Source organism: Oryzias latipes, chromosome 21 (assembly GCF_053564925.1).
Source record: "Oryzias latipes strain Hd-rR chromosome 21, Olatipes_Hd-rR_3.1".
Taxonomy (NCBI): domain Eukaryota; kingdom Metazoa; phylum Chordata; class Actinopteri; order Beloniformes; family Adrianichthyidae; genus Oryzias; species Oryzias latipes.
Genome location: NC_136257.1, coordinates 5,006,946 through 5,026,997, shown reverse-complemented (window position 1 = coordinate 5,026,997; position 20,052 = coordinate 5,006,946). Strand labels below are relative to the sequence as shown.

Genomic DNA, 20,052 nt, shown 5'->3' with positions numbered 1-20,052 from the left:
CTATTTTGATAGAGCTATATGGTAACAAGGCAGTTTTCCTTTTTTGGGGAGATCTATTCTATTCTATAGTACCATATATGACATCTATTATATTTCCATCCAGTTGGAACACGACCTTTTTTGTGCTTGAAGTGTCAAATCCGCAGACAGGAAATGTTTATTTGTTTATTTGAAGGTCTGTCCCACCAAAAATTACCTAATGTCCTGTTTTTTCCCCCTTAATTATTCTTTTTCCTATTCTATTGAGTCATCCTCATTTGGACTGTACCCTTAAAGCATGTTTTTGGGTTTGCTGGTTGTCGTTTCAGTCGTGTGCGTTTGAACGCTTTCATTTCACGCTTTCTCTCCTCACAGAGCCCACAGGACCTTTAAAACAACTCGCCTCACCGTCTTTGTTAGGCCAGCCGTCTCTGCTGGGGCCAGGTGCTCCTCAGAGCTCCGTCATGGGTCCTATGCGTGTGTGTGTGTTTTTTTTTTGTCTTCTTCCCCCTCATGTGTCTGCATTTGTGTGTAACAGCCCAAAGCATGATGTGTATGTGTGCAGCTGCCCGCCCGCCGAGAGCCTTCCTTTGTGTCCCCCTCCTCACCATTGTCAGCTCATGTCCTGTCGTCCATTCACAGCTCCAGCCTGAGGATGGGCTGCCGATGCTCCATGTATGTGTGTGTTTGAGAGGCTTAGCTGGGGGGGGGTTAGTGGGCGGGGTCATTTTACCACATCTTGGTTTCACTGCTGGTGTGATTGAAGTGTTGTACAGAAGAGGCTTTGGTGAAGACAGGAAAGGGAGATGCATGTGATTGTGGCCCGTGGAGCAGAGGGGAGGAGACGGTAGATGAGTTACACTCCATCTGTTGTCAGTCGCTCTGGTGAGCCTGAAGCATCAGGAAACCCCAGTCTGGCAATCTAAAAAAAAGTGGATTTTGTTTTGGGGATTGCTGTTTAACTTTATCCGGAGACTCACACTTTGGTTGGTTTTCTCCCTTTCCAGTGGATGCTCGCAAGTCACTGTTTTGACCTTTTTCCAGGACGTTTTTTTTTAATCAAATCTGGGCTTCCTGTGTTTATTTCATCCCTGGCTACTTTAGGAAACTGACTCTTTTTGCACATTTGAGATTTGCTGCAGAGATGACCAAAGAAGAGGCATCGGGAGAGCGACTGTAGGAGTTGTTGGCTTTTCTGTGTTTGGTTGGCGTGCTGCTGTTAAAGCAGTGTGGTAAGTCCTCTTCCCCCTTCATGTCTGCTTCATTTGGCTCTGCATGAATCTCTGAATATTAGGTATGCTGTGGACAGAGGAGCATTTACTTTTCGTGAGTCATAATCCTTTGTCAGAACAGTTGAGTATTTGTTTGGGCTGAAATGAGTATTCAAATACTCAAATATTTGCAATCTGTTCCCACAAATCAGAGTAATTGTATATCTTTGCTCTAAAATGCAGAATAATGTTAGATTTAAGCTTATAAACTAGACAAACCAAATGCACGACTGTCACTGTCAGTAAATAAAACTTCAAAGTAAAGATATCAAGTGTTTTCCACATTGATGTAGCTATAAAAAATAAGAAACCGAAGTTCAGTTAACCGCAAAAAGTTCTGAAAAAGTCATCCATAGATTAGAAGGGAAAAAAAATGAATAAATGTGAATCAAAAAACAGTACAAAAATCAATTTCACCAAGTTAACCGGGAAGTTGACCTGAAAAATACCTTTTCTTTTTTATCTTTGTTTTTTTCTGTTATGTTTTGTTGATCCTGCACTCACTAATGGTAAGATAACGGTGATAAATAGATGTTATTTTTAATGCTTCAATTATCAAGCAAGAAGACATACATATAGTAACCAATCAGACATGTTTAGATAAAATAGTGAGAATTGTGGTTCCACTTGTGCGTCATTGATCTTGAATCATGTCGGGACGCCACCTAAGTAACCCATAGCCCCACTATTTTCTGTGTCACTTTTCATGAAGTGCGCATTTCACTTGAGGAAGCTTTTGTGTCAATTATCCCAGTCTGAAGCCAGATCAGGAGTGATCAATAGAGGAACAAAAACACCATGAAGAAGTGATCAATAGGACGTTCATGGGGGGATTTCTGAGGGGAATTTCGGTTTTTTTTCCTCTCTATTGACAGCATCTGAAGCCGTCAGTGCAGCCGCTTAACTACTGAGGACAAAACTGGTGGTTCATGTCACTACGCGCCTGCCTAGGCTGTAGTCATGATCATGCACAATCAAGGCTTGCAGTCTGTACAACTTAAGGGTGAATGAGTGCATTACCCAGAATCCCCTTCTCTCAGAGGTTGCCCACCAGACAGACAGCATTGATGTGTATTGCTGAATTTGGGCACCACCAGTTGCAGCAAAGAAGTGAGAGGAGGAGGAGGTGAATGCTTTCAGGGAGGTCCCATGTGGCTTCAGCAGGCATCTGTTATCTCCCCCTCCCTCCCCCCATGTACCACCCCCACTCCCCCAAAACCTGCCCCCCCCTCCAAAACCCTGGCGACCTCCGCCAAATCAGACTCGGTCACTGCCGGGCCCGGCCGGCGAACGGCAGCCGTGCGGCGGCGGCGTGCCCTGAGGGACCGTTCGGGGTCTGCCCTCAGGGGAGCTCATCTTTCTCCACATGCCCCCCTACCACCCCCCCATGGGAGCTGACCCCCCAGATCACAGTGCAGAGGCAGCGCGGGCAGGATGGGTCACTGAGGTGGAGGATGCAGCATCTGCTCACTGTGGAGGGAATCGCTCAGTCATCCTTCTGCACATCTCATGCACACAGTGGAGTCAGCTGTTAGAGCCAGGTCCCCCCCCAAACCAAAGGGATTCAAAGCGGTTTAAAAACCCCCTGCAGGTCCAAATGTGACCATTCTGGCCAATGTTTGAGAAATTAGCTAAAGAAGAGGAAAGATTCCAACAATGCATGACTCAGGAGAAATGCATTCTGTGACATAAGCTGTTTAAAGAGACTAATCAGATCCAAATGCCACTTTTCCCAGTCACAATGAACATAAATCCACGCATTTTGACACTTTTTAACTTGTTCAGCAAACTATTTCATACTTGCAAAGATTTAAAACTTTGTTTGTCGAGCTCTTTGACCAGGTTTGATGTTGTTTTCTCTTTGCTCTACACTTTCTGAGCTTTTCCCACAGTCAGCAGTCCAGCATTTTTGACTCATTAACGAGGAATGTATTATTAAATATAATAATACATTTATTGTAAAGTTCAATAAATGTTAGACTGGCACTTATTGTTATCATTTTGGAAACAAAAAGTTTGAGTTATGTTCTAAGAACAAGTCCTAGTTTTATATTTGATGGTGTTTTTTATGTGTTTGTCAAACAATAGCTGTCTAATTTTATAATATCTCGTACTCAGATCATATTCTCATTTTGTTCACATTTTGTCCTAAAATGGGTCATTTCCACTTCTTACACCAGTTTTTGTTACTGTTTTTAAAATTAACTGCAGTTCAAACCATCTACTCATTATTGGACCGTCCAACATTCAACTTTAAGTATTTAACAGCCTTTTTAGCCTATTTTTCCCATTTTGAATGCCTGTATGGGCTTCTTTGTTTCTAGATATGGTATCTCTTTAGGACATTTCTTGTTAAATGACAGATAATTTGACTACTTTCCAGTGTTTTTCTTCGTATGTGTAGTGTTCTTTTCATATTTTTGGCTACCCCTTTTTTGCAGTGGCTTGCCTGAGTGGTAAAAATGTATGCTTAGTTTTTATGAAAGCCTATGTACATTTTCTCATCTTCAATCCTTACCCACATCAGGATTGTCAAGCTTCTTTGGGATGTCTGGTTTCTGCAAACGTGTTGAATCCCATCTCTCCTTTTCTGTTTTTTTTTTTGCTGCTCATCTGGGTTCACACATCGCTGGTATCATGTGTTTGTCAAACAATAGCTGTCTGATTTTATAATAATCAGGATTTGTTGTGAATTAGGTGTTGAATATTTAATTTTCTTCAGACGGGGGTGTGTGTGAAGTGTGTTGCTTTGGCCTTGAGGAGGTGTCACAGAAAAAAAACCAGACTGTGGGTTCGGTGTTGACTGTGATGGCAGTCATTTCTGCTGACTCCGCAAAGATCCTGTCTGTGCGTCTGATGTTGCAGACTCTGCCGCATTACTGAGCACGCGGCTGCATTTTTTTTGGAGGGGGGGGGGGGGGGGGGCGTGGGGGGTTGAATGGGTTTAAAGGCCCCCAGCCTCCGTCTGTGCATGCTGCTCAAGCCGGGGAGAACAATGCCTCCATCACAGGGGGACAGATTGGGTGGCAGCTGCATTGTTGAAGGACGGCAGGCCAGACACACTTTTCAACCCCCCCACCACCACCACCACACACACACCCCATCCCCACAACACGCACAGATTCACTCTCACTCCGTCCCTTTGTACATCCTTTGTTGGTGGCGGACTAAATTATTCCAGCTCTCTTGTGGCATTCAGAATGACAAACTGCGGCCCGGCAGATTAGACATCGGGGGGTCGGGACGTTTGGGGGGGGGCTGCTTTCCGGTGTTTCAGTTTAGGAGATTCCTCATTAAAGCGGTCAGAACATTTCCATGTAAACACTCAGCACTAAATCAATTACCGAAGACTGATCCGGATAAAAAATGTACATTTATAAAACAATTTTTTCTGAGTTTCAAGCAATGACTTTGAGTACACACCGTCCAAAGTTTCCAAGGATAACGTGTAGCGAACAAGTTCTAGGTTGAGTTCGAATTCCTTTACTACTCACTATTCAGTCTTTTTCATTCTTTTGTTTTTAACCCTTGTGCTATCTTAGATGACCCCACCCTTAAATTGACGTGTTCTCCCTACCATGACAAAGGTGGAAAGATTTCATGTAATCCATGGACACCAGTGAAGATCACAAATCATTGAAGAAAAAAGGTTCAGAGCACTGTCTAGTGGGTCTAGATGACCCCACTCCCAACGTTAAAGTGCCTAAGATAGCACAAGGGTTAATCTATTAACTTTTAAACCATTGACCTTCATTGTTTTACAGTTTTTCTCAGTCGCTTTAGTACAATTCTCAGATCAGAATTTAAGGTTGCAAATACGTGTGTGCATTTCTCAAAACAATTTGTACAAACAGCAAAACACTATGGATTTCTTGCAAAAGCCTGTAACTTGCTCAAAATCTTTAGTTCATCTCTCAAAACTAAGTCTTTATGTCATTGAACATGTCAGTGCCATCAGAATGTCAAGTCCTTGTGTCTTTGTCTACGTACAAGACAGTCAAATTACTTAGTCATGTTGTCAATATAACTGTGTACTTTAGAGGGAGGTTCTGATGTAAACTATGGCTAAAGTTTTGATGACAATTATTATAAAATGTAAGTTACACCTTTTTGTTTGATTGCAAGAGACTGGACAAGATTCACATTTACACTTTTATTGTTCATATTGTAGTTTGTTGACAGACCATGTCATACCAACATAGAAAAAACCCACTGCAAACAGTAACACAAAGGGAAAAAAAAGATAGGACAATATTCTGTACAACAGTACAGGCAGTGCAGTAGGAACTGGTGTGGTCTTCCTACACTTCTCATCCACATCACAGCGAACATCCTCTCTTGCAATGCAGCGAAATATGTTTGTCACATTATGACAACTTGGTCAACCATTTTGCAGTTAATGACTTATACGATGAACTAATGACTAGGTGTTTTGAAGCGTAAGACTATTGCACAGTGAACTATATGAGACATTTTGATCAACATGACATAAACAATTGACAATGCAGCAAAGTGCAGAGAATTGTACATAATCATTTGCATGGATGTACCAAAGAAATTGCAACTTGTTTAAAGAAGTGAGAAACTGCTTATATGATGTGCACAAGTGACATCATGATGTGAAGATTGAACACATAGTTTTGGGAATTTCATTCTGATCTGAGAATTGTACTAAAGCGACTGAAAAAAAAACTGTAATGTGTGTTTTTTATGATTGTCAGTAGATTGCCATTTTAAAATTTCCTCAGGGAAAATTAAAGACCCTATCTATCTATCTATCTATCTATCTATCTATCTATCTATCTATCTATCTATCTATCTATCTATCTATCTATCTATCTATCTATCTATCTATCTATCTATCTATCTATCTATCTATCTCTCTCTCTCTCTCTCTCTCTCTCTCTCTGTCTGTCTGTCTGTCTGTCTGTCTGTCTGTCTGTCTGTCTGTCTGTCTGTCTGTCTGTCTGTCAATCCATTTTGTAGTGTGAATCTACATTTCCAAAAATTTAATTTTTCTTACAAGCCATCCACATTTTACTGTAAGATATTCAGTTTATTTTTTTATTATTATTATTGATGTTGGTTTGCATTTGTAGAAGCAAACCAGCATCTTCTACACGTTTTACTTGATTTCAGCCGGCCTCTTTAACCCTTGCGCTATCTTAGATGACCCCACCCTTGCATTGGCGTGTTCTCCCTACCATGACAAAGGTGGATAAAGGTGGAAAGATTTCATGTAATCCATGGACACCAGTGAAGATCACTGAAGAAAAAAGGTTCAGAGCACTGTCTAGTGGGTCTAGATGACCCAATTCCCAATGTTACTGTAAAGTGCCTAGGATAGCACAAGGGTTAAGCGGATCTCTTCATCCAAATATAGCTCTGAACATTTCAGAGACTCAGAAACATTCCCCTCACTGTGCATGGAGCAGGTTGAAGCTCTGAAAGTACTCTGCATGGAGGGGTATTTCCACAGCAAAACAACCCCCCTAAAACCCAAGAGTGCTTGTTTGTTGTCTCAGAGAAAACTGAAGCCAGGCCACGACTGGCAGGTCCACCTCACCACCGTCATTACAGCTGTTGGATGACTGCTCGCCAACCGTCGCCTGCGGTTTGGGTTGGATTGAAAAGATGTAAACAACATCATCAGTGACAGAAATAAACAAACTGGCTCAGAGCTTTGAGACAAATGGAAGGACAGAGAAACTTTCTGAAGAGCCGGAATATAATTATTTATTGTAGTTGTAAAATGTAGAAGACAAATGTTTTTTTATGGGTCATTAAGAAGATTAATAACTTAATCATCTACTTTTTTGCTTTGAAAAAAACTCAAAGTCTGCAGGCCACACTATGAGGGTGCTTCAAGGGTCATTACTCTGATCAAAATAAAAAAGAAAAACAGTTTTGATAGGATCTGAATCATAGAACATGTGCTTTAAAATTATTTATCCAAAAGAAATCTTCTCGAACACGATGGCAGTAGGGTAAGAGGACTCGGTCATAAACAATAATAATAAAAATAATAGTAATAATAATCAACTTTATTTATAAAGCACTTCAATTATCCATGCAGACCCAACATTCTGAGTAATAAAATAAAAACATTTTAAAAATGGATTAAAATAGATTAAAAGTGCACAAAGAAATCAATTAAAATGTGGTAAGATAAAAGAAAGAGAGGGAACCAGTTCACTGTGGTCAAGTTCAAAAAGTGGGTTTTAAGAGAGGGCATCGCATACTTCAACTTGAGGAAACATAATTGATTTGAAAACAGCACCTGATCAAGGTGCCAAACAATAAAAAATATATTTAAAGTAAAAGGGGGTATTCTTATATAGCAGGATACTTATTAATTAGAACTAAGTCCCATTCACCCACGTACATACTCTGATGGCGGCTCCGCTGCCGAACAATGACGCCAACATATGACCACCATGTGGGGTACAGTGTTTTGCCCAAGAACACCATGACGTGTGGGTGAAGTGGAAACTGAACTTTTGACATTCCAATCAGAGGTCGGCCCCTCTATCTCTGCACCACAACCACCACCCACAGGAAAATAGAAATGAACCAGTTCCCTCTCCCAACTCGGGGGTGCTGAAATTCTTTTAAAAAACCTCCTTTGTCTATTTGGGCTTTTTGTAGTTTGTACCTTTTTGGTATTCCACTTTTGGTATTCTGCTTCTAAATGTACAAATCTAGTCTTTTTCTCCTTGAATTAAAGCCAGAAATGTAAGTATTACCTCTTCAATCAAATCACGTTAGTAGGACATCAATCACCCTATAGGCACAAAAATCACTGAATAAATGCAGCTAAACACTTAGTTACTATTTGCATCACAAAAGACCAAAAAACAATAAATGTTAACCACTTTTTGTTTCTTTTAATATTTATTTCACCTAAGCTGCAGCTCTTGGTGTTATTTTTGTCTTTTTTGTTCTGTTTTTGACTTGTCTTGTTTATCTTCTGGTCTTCTTTTGTTGGAAGGAAGAGTGAAAAACTCATGTGTTCAATGGTTTCAGCTCAATACGTGCTGCTGCTCTCAAGAAGCTTCCCAAAGGTCGCTTAGTGCAAAGAAAGAGTGAAGATAGATCTGTCAGAGAATATGACAATTCAAAGTCAGTTGGAGTTTGACATTTTACATTAGAATTATTAACCTCCTCTTTGTGCACTTTTTGGACGAATAAACTTTATTTTTTTATGTGCAATCAGTTTAAGCTGCAGGTTTGTTGCCCATTTCAAGTGTTGTAAAGAAACAAACCTCTTTCAACAAGGCACTTTGAATTTAGAGACCCTATATGTTATTTTTAGGGTGGACACACAAAAATAAAGTGGGTAACTTGGCTGTGGGGAGTCTAGTTAGCTTGTGCCATTCCAAGTTCTTCCCTCTTTTATATTAATTTATTGTCATGAATTGCTATTTATCTATTAATTTAACTTCTAACACTGCCCTCAAAGTTGGAAAATTCAGGTTTCATTTCAAGACAAATGCTTTTAGTTTGATCCAAAAACGTTTGTATGGTTTTGTGCTGTTTCTTTCTTTGTTTCATCTACTTTTGTCTCGTTTTAATTTGTATTTGTTTCAATCAGTTTGAAGGTTTTTATTCCCTTGAGTCTTTTTGTTTCAATGTTTTATACCATAAACTAGGTTTTCACAGGTTAATTTTATGGTTTTTTTTATATGCATGTTGGAAATGTTTGCTTTGCTTTAGGAACAGAGTGGATCGAGGACTTGTGCCATTATTCATGTCATGTCATTTCAGGTTAGAACACAGAAAACTATATAATATTTAGCAAAGACGTAACATTTTAGATGCAACATATGTACCATAAACCATATCTTTAAAAAAATGTGCCTTTGAATGTATCAAACAATTGTTTTCATATTTTATTGGCGCTTCACGTACCAGCATGTCTACACATCAGAATGACCTGCAGGGCGATTCTCAACTCCATTGTGTGTGTTTGTGTTTTTCTTCCACTGACTAAGTCTGCTGAAGTGTGACATCAGCTGGAGGAAACCACTCACTCACCTGATGAGTTTTTATAGAAGCCGGCTGCTGATTTTGTCGTCAGTTTGGTTTTTTCCTGCTCACTGAATATTTTAATAAGTTGTGCTTCAGTTCCCTATCGCCTGATTGTGTGTTTGTTGTGCTCACCTCTGAACTTTCTTTCCAGGAAGCGCTTGGAGGGGTTAAAACACCAGTGGCGGTGTCAGGCACGAGGCGGACACGGAGGACCTGGGCCTGGATGCATGAGTGGGCTTCATGGGCCTGAAGGACCATCTGGAGGATGGAACAGGCCACATCCTCAGCCTGGGGCTGGATCTGGATTACCTCCACGTAGATGGTGCCCTGCAGAAGGCTGGTCCAAGTCATGCAGCCAGCCCCGGGGTCCTGCAGGTCAGAGGAAGTGCCCCTAATAAGAGCAGTGGCAGCATTGGTGGAAGTAGCACGAGTCTGAGCACTCGGTCATACTACAGCAGCAGCAGCAGCTGCAGTAACTTTTCAGAGGAGAGCGCCATCTCTGACAGCGAGGATGAGCGACTTCAGGCTGCTCCCGGTTCTGAGTCCAAGAAACCTTTACAAGATAGGCCTCAGCAACACTGGGGAGAGTCCTCCTCGGACAGCCAAGTGGCCAGGCTGGACCTGGAATCGACCCTGCAACCGGGGGGCTCTCAACAGACAAACAGATCCCCTCCTGCCGACCGCATCACAAACTACTGCACCAAGGTGGAGTTTGCACTCAAGCTAGGCTACACCGAAGACCTGGTGCTGCTGGTTCTGAAGAAACTGGGCCCAGATGCGCTCATCAACGACATCCTGGGAGAGCTGGTGAAACTGGGAACAAAGACGGAGCTGCAGCTGCTGGGAGGCTCTGTCTCTCACTCCCTGTCATCGTCTTCGTCAACCTCTTTGGCATCCTCTTCCTCCTCCAACTCCTCACTGGATTCCTGCCGGCTAGTGTCCCTGCCCCCCATGATGGAAGACAAAGACAACCTAAGGCCCGTCGTCGTGGACGGAAGCAACGTGGCCATGAGGTAAAGGAGCAAAACTTACAGAAACATGACATGTACAGATTTCTTCTTCCTGCTTAAAGAGTCTATTAAAGTATCATCTGAAAGTGTCTAATTACTGTTATTATACAAGTTTGGCTGTTAAAGACCCACGCTGATCATCTCCTTATACCTCGCAAAAGTGGTCTTTTAGCTATGACTATGACATTTTTAGCCAAAATACAAAAAACCTGTGTTGTTTTTCTAGGACATAGTTTTGGACTAGAAAAGAACAGTTGCGGCCGGTACCATGATTGGCGCAAAGCAACCCCGCCCCCACTTCCTGTCACCATCGGTTCACATGCTCTCCCGCAAGGTTACAGCCCTTCATACCCCTAATCTAACATAAGCGGTGCAACAGAAGTGGCGAGCAGTATTGGCGCTGGCCTGCCGTCCAGTTTTGAGCCAGACGCCAGTTCAGGCGGATGCATCAGAATGGAGCAGACCAAAAAAAAAAAAAAAACGTGTTTTTGACGTCACAAATGTAATCTTTATCAAACAGCATTTCTTTGTCTGCTCCTGTTTCACACGATTTGAATAGCTCTTTGAATGATTAATTTTTGGACATATGATCTTCATCATGTGAAAAATGCCACAAGATCCTGCTAGAAAGAGCAAAAAACACTATTTTCCTTGGAGTGGGTCTGTAAATGCAGCTTTTTATCAACCTATTAGTTCATAGCAAAAGTCTTAATTATGTTAAAAACACTGTTTCTCAATATTACTTCTGTTCTCTTCTTCAAAAATAATCGTACATTATAACCCCAGTATTTTACTCAGTCAACATGAATCACTTTAAAAATGTCCCAGGAGTTTCCCAGAATGCAGCAGGTTGATGGACAGCTTAGAGCCCCAATGGAAGGAAGATGAGGTAAATCTCAGAGGTGTTACTGTATCAGTCAAATCTGGGAAGGAACACACTCATCGGCTTTGATTAAGGAGTTTCTGCAAAACTGAATGCAGTCGACTAGTGTTTGGTGCAAGAAAAAATACTAGGCAATAAAATTATACACGTCTTTTTTTTTTTTGCAGTCAAACGTTAAACCAACACCACGTTGAAAAAGGTTGCAGGAAATTTGTCTATGAAGACTCTCATTCATCCTGGTTGATTCCATCATAGTAGTAGGTTTAGTGGCTAGGGAGCCGGTTTAGCTCGTGCTGGTTTGCGGCGCCTTCCGTCCGTGAAACCAGGGTTCAAATCTGGGCTGTTCCCCTCTGTGCCAGTCCCAAGCCCAGTTGCTTTGAGAAGGTTGCATCAGGAAGGGCATCCAGTGTAAAACATTTTACCATGCAACTTGTTCACTGTGGCGACTCCTGATGGGAAAAGCTGAAAGAGGAAGAAGAGTGGGTTTAGGGGCTACTATGTTACAGGAAATCAGCACAAATAAATTGGTGTCTCTGCTTCATTTTGGGGTTTCCCCTATCAAACATTTTCTTTAACTGCTTTGTTTAGATTTCTAAAATGAGACAGAAGGTTGTGTGTTTTGTTGTGTATGTCCCAGTTCTGTTGATTCAAAATTGACCCATAGGTGTTTGTGTGAGTGTGTGGCCCTGCAACAGTCCGACGACCAGTTCAGGTGTACAACGCCTTCACCCAACAGTAGCTGGGATAGGCTCCAGCAACCCCATTACAACAAAAGGGGATTGGCGGTTTCTGAAGATGGGTGGATCCAGACTTCTGTCTGCAAGAAATATGAGTTTAATTTGCAGGAATGATCTGCTGTAAGTCTCCCTGGGACATTTGGAAAAGGTTTTCTCTAAAAGCAGAATGTATTTGAAAGCATCGTGTGTCTTTTTTATTTAAGTTTTTTTTAATTAATTGACAGATGTATTTGATCTCTTATCAAAGTGTTTAGACGAAAAGGATTATATAAAACTTTTGAGCAAATCAAAAAAAGGAGGAAAATATTAAATATGGACAAATTGGTAAATTGAAATAAATGATTGGTTTTTTTTTTTAAATTTATCCTAATTTTCTTTTTTAAATTCCCCAACTAACCTTGGAACTCTGAGTTGCCTGTTTCCGGTAACCTGCCCCAGATAAGAGGGTGTTTGGTTGTGTAATCACAAGAGCATCCTTGAACGTTCTTTTTCATTCATTCTGCTCCAACAGTCACGGAAACAAGGAAGTGTTTTCCTGCCAAGGCATCCAGCTGGCCGTCGACTGGTTCTTTGGGCGAGGCCACCGAGATGTCACGGTGTTTGTGCCGGCCTGGAGGAAAGAGCAGTCGCGTCCTGACGCTCTCATCACAGGTGAGGGTTTTGAACACCTGAACATGGAACACCCAGAAGAGCTCTGCAGCCACTTCTCCACCCTCTCCTCCTGTAGACCAGGAAATCCTGCGGAGGCTGGAGAAAGAGAAGATCCTGGTTTTCACGCCGTCACGGCGCGTGCAGGGCCGCCGCGTGGTTTGCTATGACGACCGATTCATTGTCAAACTGGCCTACGAATCAGATGGCATCATCGTTTCCAACGACAACTACAGGGATCTGGCCAATGAGAAGCCGGAGTGGAAGAAATTCATTGACGAACGCTTACTGATGTACTCCTTTGTGAACGACAAGTAAGCAAGGCACACCAAACATCAAGTTAAAGAGACAATGATGCAATGTTTTCTGTAGAAATGCTATAAAAAAAAACTAAAAACAAAGTCGTGTTTGTTAGTGTGCTGAAATACTTGGAAAGAAAATCCCAGAACATAAAAAAAAAAGATGCTAACGTTTTACCTTTTTAATCCTGAATCCTGAAGCAGGATTTTCTGTTTTGTTTTTATCATAGTGTAAAAAGTAAGAAGACTTGCGTTTGGTTGATTATTATTTAAAAATGGGTCCTAAATCTTATAACTGTAGAAAAGCAATGGTGCCACACTTGGGACAGGTCTCTATGGATGAACTGCAGAGCTGTATCTGTAAAAAAGATGGTGTCTTTTCCCACCAAAGAGCTTCTCCAGTCCAGACTCTGACTCTGTTGGGTGAATTGAATGATTGAGGATTGATGGGAAAAGCAGTCCAAACCTGCTTGATCCCCTCTGGGGTCACAGGGTTCCCAGCGACTGGACAGGCCCCCAGTCGGTGGCACAGACTCACATTTACACCGAGGGACAATACATCAACTAACATATAAAACCTGTTTTTGGACTGTGGGAGGAAACCAAAGAAAACCCACACAAGGAGAACATGTAAACTTCACAGAAACCGGTATGGATTTGAACCAGAGCCTTCTCACTGTGACGTAAAAGTCCTAAACACTTCACCACCACTGAACAGAAAAAAAATATTACTAACAATTTACAAATTATTTCATTTAACAATCAGTATTCATAGTAGCATCTATAAAAACATGCACAGCCACAACAGGCTGGCCCCTCCTCCTCATGCTGGTCACTGGATTCAATCTTTAATCTTTAACCCTTGTGCTATCCTAGGCACTTTAACATTGGGAGTTGGGTCATCTAGACCCACTAGACAGTGAGCTGAACCTTTTTCCTTTAATGATTTGTGATCTTCACTTATCCAGAAAACCAGCTGTAACGTTTAAAAAAAAAAGAGTTCTTGGTTGTGACTTTGTGATCTGTGTGTTCAGATTCATGCCACCGGACGACCCACTCGGGCGCCACGGGCCGAGTCTGGAGAACTTCCTGAGGAAGAGGCCTGTTTTTCCTGAACATAGAAGGCAGCCATGTCCTTATGGTAAGGAGGCACAATTGGGGGCCCCGGGGGGGCAAATCATGCTTTCTGTAAACTAAAAAATGAAGTGTCCTTCCTTTTATTTAAAGTCCCTCCACGATTATCTTTTGATCTATTTTCAAGGTGTTCCCATTGATCTTTTAGCTATGATCATGCCTGTGTTGTTTTCTGGGACATAGTTTCTCCAGGGCGGCAGGCGGGAGTTTATAAGAAGTTCCACTCTTAGCTGTGGGCAGGACTTTGGCTCAGAGCAAGCCCGCCCCCCTTCCCCTCCCCATTGCTGAGAGCTTGGAGCAGGGAGCTTGTGGCCCGCCCAGTGTATTTTTCATGTTACAAATAAGCTCTTTTACAAGCAGGAATTGTTAAACAAATTGAATAAAGAAACACTCAGCAACACAATTTTAGGCTTAATTGTCTAAATATTTGGCCTCCATCATCAGAAAAATGCCAACTTTTGGAAAGTTGTTCATTTCTTTTAATACCTTGTGCTATCCTAGGCACTTTGACACTGGGAGTTGGGTCATGTAGACCCACTAGACAGTGCTCTGAACCTTTTTTCTTCAATGATTTGTGATCTTCACTGGTGTCCATGGATTACATGAAATCTTTCCACCTTTATCCACCTTTGTCATGGTAGGGAGAACAATGTAAGGGTGGGGTCATTTTGACCCCACAAGATGGCAAAAGGGTTAAAGTAGGATGGAAAGAAACACAAAAATCTTTCAAATTTGCTCTGGGATTGTTAAGTGAAGCTACGTTCACACCGCCCTCAGCTATGCACTACTTTCATTAAAAAGACTGTAAATGTGTGTAAATGCGCTTTTCGGACTTCCGTGTGGAAAACTGTTGTGTTCACGCGTGGCTACAAATACTTCTACTACATTTTTTGGCACTATGTACGAGATGTGTGGCCTTAGAGCGTGCATTGAAAGTTAATCCAGGTCGATCAATCAGGGATTCGGACCAGGTAGTGCCATACGCATGCCGCCCCTTTTGATTCCTGAGAGTGCCATCCATTTGAAAATTGATCATAGAGGAGGAATGTCCTGCCGGACACCAAGTCTTTTTCTATATCGGAATAGAGCTGTGAAAAAAATGAAAACCTTAAGAAAGATTCAGAAGATTTGCACCACTTTGATATTTTGCACCAAGTGTGTGCACCATTCTTGAACATGTGCCACATGCCCAGAGTAAACGTTGTTTACAGTTCACTGTCACTAAACAGGAATCTCTCGAACATTTTAGCTTGCTAGTCATTCAATTTACTCATTTTTTTAAAGTCACCTTCAGCACCTCAAAATCAGATTAGGATTACAAAAACATTAGAAAATTCCAATGTTTTCTAACGTGTTCCTGTTTTTTATTTCAGGCAAGAAGTGCACCTATGGCCATAAGTGTAAGTTTTACCATCCAGAAAGGGGCAGCCATCCCCAGCGGTCTGTGGCCGATGAGCTCCGAGCCAGCGCCAAAATTTCCGTAGCTTCCAGAGGTTTGCTGGAGCAAGCCCTGTCTGTAAAAAGCCAAACTGAAGAAACGGCTGAAGCTGAAACAAAACAGGCCAATAGACAGCCCGACCACAGTCCTTGGGGTTCCTGTTCTGACCTCATGGAGGATGGACTACAAGCTTATTCCAAAGTAAAAGGCCGTAGAGGAAGTGACGGCAGCATTGGCCGTCCTACCCCTTCAGCAGGATATCTGGAACTATGGGAGCTTCCTGCAGGAGATAGTAAAGGCCCCAGGTTTGTTGGAGCAAACTCTTCAAGCCAGGTTGAAGCCTATCACAGGTCGGAGTCCCCAAAAGTGGGGTACAGCCCCCTGATGAAGGCCTATTCAGGATTGAGTGCTATGATGCCAAAAACCCCAGAATGCCTCTTGTCGACTGACCTGCGAGCAGCTTTACATCCATCAGTTGGTAGCAGTGATGGATCTGACTCTTTCTCTCCTGACAACACTTCAGATCATGGCCTCAAATGCCACCATGACCGCTCTTGCCACCATCACAGATTTGGTAGCCTGTACACTCATCCTGCTACGCAGGTATCTCCGGGATTCAACCAGCACTCGCCTCGCAGCTTGTCACGTCCTAAAACATTACCAAGACCGCAGGCCTTTAGCTCCGATGAGCCTTCTTTTTCGGTTACCCCTCACACGTCTCCCCTGAAGACCACCCCAACCTACATCCCACCTCATCCGACATCCCAGCACCAGCAACCCTGGCTTAGCAGTTTTCCAATGGAACCAACTCCCTATTCAACCCAAACAAGCACGGCCGGTTCTCCTCTGCGGCGCGATCCCATGGCCTCCCTATGGAGGGAAGGAGAGTTTCAGGACTCAAAAATGTATGAAGGTTCACCGCTTTACTTAAGAAGAAAGGATTTGAGGTTAAACCAACAGCCTCCTCATCAGATACACTGGGGTTCAAACTACCAGCCAGTGCCCAAGACTTGCTACGACCTTTTTTCCTACAAGAGCTTCCCACCAGTTCACGGGAAGACTTGGCAGTCTCAGTGGAGCCAGCAGACGTCGCCCCGCACTCTGGCGGAGGCAAGTTTGCAGTTTTTCCCACAGAGCCCCCTGCCTCCATCGCCCCCGCGTTCGGGGCCCGCAGCCTCCGGTCACTACCGGGACCTCAGGGAGAGGATGTTTGACAACTTGTGTGGGATTTTCCCTCCAGATCTGGTGAAGTTAGTGATGACCAGGAACCCTCACGTGATGGACGCTCAAGAACTCGCCGCTGCAATTTTGATGGAAAAATTACAACGTATGTAATGAGGATGAAGTGACATTTTCCTCTTTTGCTGGTTATTAATGGTACTTATAATAATCGTGCTAAAGTGAAAAAAAAAGGTTGTTTTTTTTATACTGCAGGGACGTTTTAGCATAAATTACTATTTTTGTGAAGAGGTATCCCAAAACTGCCATATTTTCAAAAAAATATGCCTGATTTTTCAGCACTTAAATGTAAAGAAACTTGAATTTTCCACAAAAAAGAGCTGTTTTCATTTGTGAAGTACATCACCATGGGCGTCAGGTGGCATTTATTGGGTTTTCATTTTTCAATGTGATTTAATTATTTGTTGCCTTTTAATTTATTTATATGTTATTTTTTAGGTTTTGAAATGCTTACGTTTTTGCACTTTTAGTTCTTTTCCCCTCTTTGTTTTATTATTTATTATATTTTTTTAACAGGGCAATCATTATCAGGGTATTTCTCAAGGTTGTTTTTCTTGATGGGGGAAAATATATATATTTTTTAAAGTTACGGTAATGTGAACGTTGGGTGTGACATTATCTGTCAGATTATAAACATATCTGTAGCATATTTAATGCTGGAAGAAGGAGACGGAGAAGAAAAAAAAACATGTTCTTGCCTCTGCTGACAGGTGGCAGATCATTTGTCGTGAGATTTTGTGGATTTTCCCCACAGGGAAGTGAAACTCTGAAGAAAACAGCAAAAACTCCACCTAAAAAACCCCGGGCTGTTCTTTACCACCCAAGATGCACCACGTCTGCTCTGTTAGCGCCGTCAGCTGACTTCATGGTGCTTTAACTTTTAGATTTAAATTGTTTTTATATCACAATGACCTTCTCAATTGTAGTAAACTGGTGTGATACACCAAACTGCTTAGGAGGGATTGAAAAAAGTGTTTTTAATTTATTTTATGTTAATTTATTGATTTTTGAATGCGTTGATGTCTGTGTTGCTGAGTTTTATTTGTAATTTTTTTTGTGTGTGCGCAAACATTTAACAATTTTAGACCCATCAATTATATGTGCAAACATTTTTCAGTTTTACATTTTAAATTCAAACACATGGATACAGTGAAAATCATTTTTAAACCTTTGCATCATTCATCAGTGAACTTCCCAACTAATTTAAATCTTGGCGTTAAAATAAATAAATAAATATTCCTTTTTTTTATCATTAAATACGTCAAATTATAGTGATAAACACATTAAAAAAACATATTTTTGGGGTGTTTCTGTTTTAAGTAGTTCATCTTTAACGGTTTACCTTATTAGCAAACTTCGTGTCAAATGTGAAAGCATCACAAAACACAAGCACAACCAAAAAAAAAAAACATCCAGGAAGCTGTGAAATCCAGGTATAAAAGCTTGAATGTAACATAATCAAAGTGCCATATTTCAGCTTTAAATAATTATCCTGCAACAATCCAAACTGCTATTTTTGCCCTAATGTGTGCTGTCCATTTTGTTCTTTAGGTATTTCCACAGTCTTTACATAACTTAACATGAGCTGGATTGATTGAGTGGAACGTTGATTAAAGGGCTCAGCTGGTATTTATTTGTCTGTTTGACTAAAAACAGGTTAAATAAGCTAAAATTCATTTCAAGCAGTGGGACGATTCCTCTCTTTGTTGATGCAAATTGTATCATTTAAACCTCTAAATGGCCATTTATAAATATACGAAAAAGTCTATTTTTGCAGGATTCCTCTCCTCTTTAGATGCATGGTACTGTTATAAAATTGCATCCCCTTTTTTAAACTTAATGGATACTTTAAAGGGAAATTTTGGAGAAAAAAACTTTTTTTTCTTCTTCTTTTATCAAAGAAATAAAAGTTAGCCACTGTGTTAATGATGATAAAGCGTCTTTCACATCAGTCAGATTGAGAGAGGTTTTAAAAAAAAAATGCAAATGTTTGGTGTCACTGTATTTTCATTTTTTGCATGTGTTAAAAGCCTTAAGGTAAACTGTGACACGCCTCATAGTAAGGGCCATCAAAAACAGGAAGTTGATTCACAACTAAACCACAAGTTCACAGTTTATTGTCTTTTTTTAAGGTCTGGTTGTCTAGCACTGTGTGCTGGTGTTGTCTGCAGGATCAAAAACTACATGTATTTTTTTTAATAATCCCCAGAGGTTTGGTGGGAACATTTATGTGGTTGTCAGTATAAATTGTTTCCATTAAAAGCTGTTTTTGAAACTGATTGTGAATGAATATTTGCTTTGTGTCTTCATGTGTGTTAATGTTACTAATGAGGTAAGACTGATCTCATTTGTATTTTTTAATCAAATTATTAACCAATTTATCAGACAAAATGTGCTAAATAATACAGCCTTAGCATTAGTAAGCTTAGATTGATTGATTAGCAAGCAAATGTTTAGTGCAAAAAAGGTTTAGTGCACTGTCTGGTGGGTCCAGATGACCCAACTCCCATTGTTAAAGTGCCTAGGATAGCACAAGGGTTATACACTGAGGATTTTATTTCCCAAATAGGGATTTAGTAATCAAACAAGTGTTTTTGTTTTACCCAAAACAACAAATACATTCATTTGTGCTCAGATTAAAAGCTGTATATGTTGCAAGCTAGCTTTGCAGAACTTTTTTCCAACAATGCTACTTAGCAAAAAGTAGTGCAGTAGAAGATTATAAAGTATACTTGAGTCCAAGTATAGCAAGTATACTATTAACTATGTACGTGTAGTGTTGGAAGTATACCAACTGAATACTTTTTCGGATTGAATTGGAACATTTTAGATTTACATTTATAGATAGTATTAAAAAGTTAACTTCAAGTAGTCCTCTACTGCTTTACTTTCAGTATAAACTAAGTAACTCTAATTTAGGTTAAGGTTGGGCAAAACAACTTCCTGTTACAAAGTGTTTAGCAAAAAATGTACTATGTTGCTTCCAATATGACTTTAGTAGGACGATGACTCTCAGTTCATCTCTCAGGGCTTACAGAGCAGGTTTTTGTTTAGTTATGAGGTAAAAGTGGATCTTTTCCCATTATTCTGTAAAATTTCAAGAATATTTTGTATACGTCTCATTTTTAAACAAATTGTAATAATTATAAACATAAGTAAAATGATACTGGACAAATGTTGCTTTCCCATGTCCTGAGATGCTTTGTTGCAGTTTTATTTTTGTCTTTCATAAGTAGCCAAGTGGGACAACCTTTGGGGACCAAATCCAGGCGATGCCGTTTTCTGCTTTTCGGCATTGTGTGACCAATTGCAGACTCACTTAATCAAATGTAAGAACAAAATGAAAGTCTTTGTTTATGCTTTTTTATCAAACAAAATAGGCC

General features: G+C 40.9%; 1 protein-coding gene across 2 annotated transcripts; it reads left to right on the top strand.

Annotated features, from left to right (window-relative positions):
- Positions 1 to 741: 741 nt before the first annotated feature.
- Positions 742 to 18,948, top strand: LOC101157014 (putative ribonuclease ZC3H12C). 2 transcript variants are annotated; one of them, XM_023951145.2, is made up of 6 exons: positions 742 to 1,211; positions 9,433 to 10,294; positions 12,423 to 12,562; positions 12,639 to 12,873; positions 13,893 to 13,999; positions 15,366 to 18,948. In XM_023951145.2, the coding sequence occupies exons 2-6, from the start codon at positions 9,522 to 9,524 to the stop codon at positions 16,763 to 16,765; spliced, it is 2,655 nt and encodes an 884-aa protein (XP_023806913.1). In that variant the 5' UTR covers positions 742 to 1,211; positions 9,433 to 9,521; the 3' UTR covers positions 16,766 to 18,948. The 2 variants fall into 2 exon arrangements, with proteins under 2 accessions (XP_023806913.1, XP_078795250.1); XM_078939124.1 differs by lacking the exon at positions 742 to 1,211 and adding an exon at positions 7,852 to 7,985.
- Positions 18,949 to 20,052: the final 1,104 nt, after the last annotated feature.

What these genes read in the sequence shown, in the direction of transcription:
- LOC101157014 (XM_023951145.2), top strand. Translation starts at nt 9,522, where the DNA reads ATGGGCCTGAAGGACCATCTGGAGGATGGAACAGGCCACATCCTCAGC. An exon ending in TCCTGACGCTCTCATCACAG is followed by an intron (nt 12,563 to 12,638) that starts GTGAGGGTTTTG and finishes CTCCTCCTGTAG; the next exon opens with ACCAGGAAATCCTGCGGAGG. An exon ending in AAGGCAGCCATGTCCTTATG is followed by an intron (nt 14,000 to 15,365) that starts GTAAGGAGGCAC and finishes TTTTTATTTCAG; the next exon opens with GCAAGAAGTGCACCTATGGC.